The 6,946-nt window shown below is 39.0% G+C and overlaps 1 protein-coding gene across 1 annotated transcript in view; it reads left to right on the plus strand.

Annotated features, from left to right (window-relative positions):
• itfg1 (integrin alpha FG-GAP repeat containing 1) overlaps nt 1-6,855 on the plus strand; it is a 148,242-nt gene extending 141,387 nt beyond the window's left edge. The window contains exon 18 of the mRNA XM_040011120.1: nt 5,747-6,855. Within this exon, the coding sequence (XP_039867054.1) occupies nt 5,747-5,806 (60 nt within the window). The 3' untranslated portion in view covers nt 5,807-6,855. The remainder of the gene's footprint in view (nt 1-5,746) is intronic.
• The last annotated feature ends 91 nt before the right edge of the window (nt 6,856-6,946 follow it).

Raw genomic sequence — 6,946 nt, forward strand, 5'->3', positions numbered from 1 at the left:
CTGCAGAACCCAAGTGCGCGTCAGCTTAAGCTCACATTGTCCTTCAGGATATTTTGGTAGACAGCAGAATTCAGGGTTCCATTTACCACAGCAAGTCTTTCTGATCCTGAGGCAGCACAACAGCCCCAGACAATCACACTACTACCACCATATTTTACAGATGGGATGATGTTCCCTTTCTAAAAATGCTGCGTTACTTTTACACCAGATGTAATGGGACAAACTTTGTCAGTCAGATTCTACTTAAGTGATTTCTTGATTGAGAACAGGTGTGGCGGTAATTAGACTTGGGTGTGGCTAGAGAAATTGAACTCTAGCCACATTGAGCTTTCCAAAGATGTGATAACAAACAATCACTTTTTCACACAGGGCCATGTAGGTTTGGATTTTTTCCCCCTTGATAATAAATAATTTAGAAACTGCATTTTGTTTTTACTTGCGTTATCTTTGTCTAATATTTAATTTTTTGATGATCTGAAACATTCAGTGTGACAAAAGTACAAAAAATAGGAAATCAGGGAGGGGGCAAACACTTTTTTACACCACTGTATATCTTGTTGGTTCTACCCATTAGTTTACCATCTCTGACACCAGCTGTTTTGGCTCCTCTTCCTTAAGGCCACCCTTCTTTTAATACAATTTTCTTCAGTTTGAATGATGTCACTGACATCATACAGACAAAAATAGAAAAGAATTCCTGAAACTGGGTGATTAGATCCGTCTGTCACCTCAGCTGTTGACTCACAGGGTTTACTTGTTACAAGCACTGACCTCATTATTTAAAACTTTGACCTTGTCCCCTTCAGATTCAACTAAAAAGCATAGAGTAGGTATAATTAGGTCCACTTGGGCCAACACGACATTTAAAGAACTGGATCATGGATTTATGACACGTTTACAAGTGTGGCTTAAAGCAGATAAGACATATGTAAGCTGTTTGTCGCAGCAGTTATTTCTCTTGGTAATCAACAGACCCCGTACTGTTTCCAGAGATGTAAGGGAAATCCTCATTCTGTGCATAAATACATAGTTGAGCCAAAGCTTACACGAGGCTTCAGCAGTGTGAGGTTGTCCAAATCGATGAGGATCTTCTGCATATTTTTAGCACAAAATTTCCTCCCTTTGTGCGACTGTCCCTTCACTGCAGCTCAGCTAGGAAATGCCCGCAGAAATGAAAATCTTGTACTTAAAAAATACCCACTTGATCAGGTTTTTTATTCCTGATTACTTACACTGGCTTTGTGTTGGGAGAAACATGGCCAGTAGGAATGGCAGGAATGATTACACCAACAATTACACCGATATAAAAACCCTAAACAAAAGAATACTTTGATTCCAAATGGCTCCCAAAGTGACATAAATGGTTCATTTATAGATTTGACTGTTCTGTACAGAGACTAGTTTTACATAAGGAGGGTTGAGGACTGATGTTGGGAATTAGTCTGCAAATTTTAAACAAGGAGATTAGGGTTGTGTCCTGAGTATAGCTTTTTTTACTTCAATATAATTTTATTTGTAGGTTCTTGGTTTGATTATAGGGACCAAAAATGTATGTTTAGGTGACTGAACAAATCACGGATTTTGTTCAAATAAACCCCGGAATATCAGACACTTGTTACTGTTACGGCCTTGATCAATAGAATAATGGATTCTAACTCATCCGTGGCCATTTTCACATGTGAATAATCATTTTACAGTAGTTTCACACACATTTGCACTACTGGAAATACTCTGTGTGGTTTTAGTCACCGAAGCTGTCTGGGTAGAGCTTGCAGAAGACCACGCTGTCTGACATCATACAGACTTTTTAATGAGGGAGCTAAATGTTTTAAAGACCAGCTAATGTCCAATCTGACTGTCTCACATCTGCGTTCACACCTGCACGTCTTCCAGGTGATGTCTCAAAAATTGAAAAGCTGTTATCTATGTGTGAAAACGGCTTAAACGGCAGGGTCGACCCCAGATCCTTTCTGTTAAGCTCAGACATTTTGCATGTCATTTTTCACACGGCTGCAAGAGCTCACTCTGCATAATGGTTGTTTTAACCTGCAACGTCCACCTGGTGAGGAAAGCATCAACTTGGTGTATTCTGGAAGGTGCAGCTTATAAATAATTTAGTTAATACCCTCACAGTCCTTTTTAAGAAAGATAGAATTGCATGTATTACAAGTACGCAGGAACTACTTCTTCATTAAATTTAGCATTTGAGAAGAAATCGCGGTCTTTTCCGGTTGTTGGTAGTGAACAGTCATTAAGTTGGGATAAAGTGGTTCTGACACACTTACAAATTCAACAGTAAGGGTGGAAAAAGTGTCTTTAGTTTTATTTTGGCGAAAAACGTTTTACACTTTCCTTTGAAGTCTACAGGGGGTTGAGTTTGACACCTGAAAGAGAGATGTAGGGTGGAGTATCACTTCAGCTGTGACTTTTGATACCACAGCTGCAAATGTTCACACATCCCCATGGCCGCCTCCTTCTTGTCTTCAAAAAGAACTGTACATTATCCCTACTCCTGCACTGCGGGGATGAACACAGTCTGGACATGTTGAAATTACAAAATTGCTTTCATGGGCTCTCACATCATAACATGTTCTTGTTCTGTTTGAGACGATGTTAGGTGCCGTTTCAAAGAAGTAAACAGAAAACATGAGAAATTGCTGCTGTTGGCTGAAATTTTGTTGTTGTTTTTTTCATCAGCACACCAGGAGTATTAGAGTAGAAGCAGGTGACTTGAGCGGGGCCCTCAGGGAGGAGGTGTTGTTGGGAGAGGGTGGTGGACTTTGCTGCTGCACGTCTGTCAGCTTGTTCACAGCTTAGTTCGTACACCACTGCCTGCAGCCATCACACCTGCCTGTCTGTCCCACTGCCCAGATGATGATAATAGACTGTTGGCTATGAATGCACACATACTATCCTTAAAAGCCTTTTCACATTGACGGGAGGACAGAAACTCTGTGTGTTTGTGTGATGTTTGAATTTGATTAATCATTGGAGCAAACATTACATTTTTACCTGTTGTGATGTAATTGAATATTAACCTCCTCACCAAAAGTCTAATTTGTGCATCACTTATTAACAGATTTGAACATTAGACCACAAACCTCCAAAAGTTGATTCTGTTCATCTGGAGGTAACGTTTTCAATGGGAAAACCACTGAAAACGTTACCTCCAGATGAACAGAATCAACTTTTGGAGATTTACTTACTGGGGTGATTGAGCATGCATCAAGACATTAGACTGCAAAGTTAACCAGAATGTTTTAGTTTGATCATTTTCTCCTAACACATTTTTAACTAATCAACTGGTAAATGTAAATAAAGTACAAATTTTCCAGTTAAGCAATGTGTCCAAGAATAAATGGTAGTAGGTTCGTCCTATTCAGCACTGCTTTCAGATCTGAGTGCGTTCAGTTTGGCTTGGTTCAGGTTCTCTGACCGATGCACTGCAGATTGCAAATCAAGATTTTAGCTGTTTCTGGTTTAGAAGTAATACAGTGTCCTCACATTCAACAAGCACACAGATGCACAGAGCTTTTGGCTTTTAAGAAAATGTACTTCCGTTTTAGTCACACATTAGTCATCTCACTGCCATCAGTTTTAGTTTGGCTAACGAACAGCATGCTCAGGCTGCAGCTGTCAAGCTTTGATATGTACAGCTTCTGTGATTGCACATGTTGTTCGTGTTTATTGTGAGGTTAGGGGAACAGGCACTGTTTACCTGTTTGTAGTGGAGTATTCAGTGGTTCCCACATACTGTGCCCGTGTAACTTGGCTTTGCAGAAATAATAGCAGGTGATGTCTAAATTATTTTCCACAGCAAATCCAGTAGTTCTTCAGAAAACTCTGTGTTCCTGTTGTTCTGTTTTTCCTTGGTTATTAGAGATGTTATAAAGTACAGTTTAAGGCAGGGGTCTTATATTTATTTGGCTCATGGGCCACCCTCCTTTAGCCAAATCAGTAAAAACACTGCATAGTAACCTGTACTTAAAAAAAGCCTCCAGAAATATCTGTTTCTCTGGAAAGGTTGAAGCACAGTACTATGCAAAAGTCTTGAGCTACCCTCCACTTTTATTCTTCGCAAGCTTTCTTGTAATTTCTTCAAATGTCAACTAAAGGTCCAATTCAGCTCTCAGGTGTCAGGTATTTCGTCAATTTCTTTCCTATTTCTTAAGGACATGACTTTCAGGTACTGTTCATTTGCTATAGATGGTTTTCTTAAGCCTGCCACTTCTGTCCTTCACTTGTCCAGTTTCTTCAGATGTTTTAAGGACCCCCTGCACACCATTCTGAGGTATACCGAGGTTTTCAATATTAGCTCAGTGGGAAAAATCATGTGGTTGCAAAACTACTATTATATGTCTGTCAAACTGTTATTTTTGTCACTTCTATTAACATTTGCAACAAATTGTGTGACTGCTGGTAACAAAATACCTAAAAACACAATCTTAACTGAGTTGTCTTTTGTGTGTGGACACAACACAGGTTTGTAAGTTGGTGCCAAAATGATTTGTAGATCAGTGTTGAAGTGTCTTAACAAAAAAAAAAAAAAAGGAAAATTCCTCTGAAAATGGTCAGGTACAGGGACTGGACTCAAAATGATTGAAAAAGCAGCCAGTTGCCAAAAAAAAAAAAACTCTTAAGAAGTCCTAGAGAAATATTGCTCAAAACCATTTTAAAAATTACTGAAAGGTCTGGCTCTCTGGAAGCACTCAGTGCTCACTGGTGGAGTTATTTATTTACTTGATTATTATTAATCCTTTCTTTATTCAGGTAAAAATCTCATTGAGATTAAAAATCTTGTTTCTAAGAAAGATGTTGAGGAACATAGTGAGTAAAAATCGCCAAAGCTCTGCTAACAACAGTTCCAAACCTCCACTGGTATTAACATTGGCACAAAACCTGCAGTGATTTCCCTTGCTAAGCAGCTCCTGTGTTATGTGTAGGTGGAAGCACTTACATAGTGTACAGTAGTATAAATCATATGACATTATGCGAACTCTGTTAGAGCATACAAATCCAAACATTTGATCCAAGAGCAAACAGGGGTTTAAAATAAAAGAGAGACGGAGTAATACAAAACAAAACCCTGAAAGCTGTAAGTAACACAGTTACGAAGTTGTTAAACTACAACTCTCACTCATTTGCCTGCATGATATTAGTAAACTCAATCCATCCTTTACAGCTTTCATCAGATCTGTCCCTCTGAAGTCTTAAATCAATAAAATCCTGCGTCACGTTAGAACTGTCAACTAACATCGGTGTTTTCTCACTCAACCATGTGATGAGTGTTTTTAACTTTCAAATAGCATTATTCTAAATGCCTTTAAGTTCTGATGGCACATTCCCCAAGATTTGAAATAATCAAGCCGATTTTCTTTCTTTCTTTTTTAAATTTTCCCTACCATCTCTGATTGTTAGCCAGTAATTGAAAACCCCACGGGCATTCCCAAAATACACGGTAGTGATTTGCCTTTCTGGTCCCTCTTCCCCTCCAGCACAAGCTCTGTCCCTCCTTAGAAATTAATTTTTGTACATGACAGTGAAAAATCCATTTCAACAGATGATGGAGAACCTAAACTTTCTTTAGAGAAATAAGTGAAGGTCGTCATTGTTTGTTTTGTATACGCTACAAAATCTGATGATGTGTCCTCTTGTATTTATGACTCCAGTGCAAGATAAATGACTGTTTTCCTTTGACCTTAAAAACCTGGCTTTGTGTGTTTCTCTGTGTGTGCGTGTTGTGCAGAAAGCAGATGACCGAGAGAAGCGCCAGGAAGCCCACCGTTTCCATTTTGATGCCATGTGAAGAAACGAAGCTGCATCATGGGAGACCATCCTCTCCCATCCTCCCGCGCATGCCTCTCACCTGACCACCCTTTCCTCTTCACACGTTTTCACTCAGACTCATTTCAAGGACCAATAAATGGATTCTTGTATACCCCAAAACGTTTCTTTTTGATATTTTTCAGTCCTTGAGTCAGATGTTAAATATTTATGCTCCATTTCATTTATTCATTCCAGTTTTAGAAGTACAGGAGCGGCAACAAGGCCATAGAGACAGACAACGAAATCCTAATGGGGATCACTCTCAAGTTTAAAGCAGTGATTTCTTTGGACCGACTGTCGTTAGGAGTGTGATCGTCAGTGGTGTTATTAGTGTATTTGGATCCTTTTGAAATGCCCAACAAGTAGCTCCAATGATAAAAGCAGTTTCTTTTTGTTTGTTCACTGGAAAGGAAGCACCTTTAACATTGTATGTATATAAATGTGCATCGTTACTTCAAAGCCACACACGTGTTTCTGTCCATTGTCTTTGGGTTTTTTTCCTGTGAAATTAAACTGAACTGATTGTATTATATTGATTCAGCCTCACAGCTACAGGCAGCAATTGGTGAAAAGTGCACATAATGTGATATAATGATGCTGCAGAACATTTTTATGCTTCCGATCCCACTAAAAATAATGAATGGCCTTCATGTGTGCTGAGTGCAAGTTTGTCTCTTTTGAGTCTGTCCTAAAACGCTGCATCATGGGAGTGCCAAAATAAAGAGCCCGGAGTCTGTAAATGTCTAATTCTGCTGCATCAAAGTCCTGCAAATCATCCGACGCCTGGTTGTCCTGCTGAATAAAGTACAGTTCGCTAGTTTCATGTTTTAATTTCTGTAGAGCTGGGTGCTCCGGTGTGTTTTATTTATATTCCAAGAATGAGCTCATGGTTTTCCATGTGGTTTGCACTTTTTTTTAACAAATGATTAACTGTGGGTGTGTGTAATTTATTTGGCTTGAAAATGAATGTTCAACCTACTAAATGTGTTTGCTTACTAAAGTTGAGAATAAAGGTTTCTTCTGCTTAAATCACGTTTCTTTCCCTGTTCCACTCCCCTTAAAGCTGTTCATAAAATTATGACCCCAAAGTCATACTTGATCACTTTTAGGAATTTCCCAC

The sequence above is a fragment of the Simochromis diagramma genome, unplaced genomic scaffold (genome assembly GCF_900408965.1).
Source record: "Simochromis diagramma unplaced genomic scaffold, fSimDia1.1 OVJJ01000603.1, whole genome shotgun sequence".
Lineage (NCBI taxonomy): Eukaryota > Metazoa > Chordata > Actinopteri > Cichliformes > Cichlidae > Simochromis > Simochromis diagramma.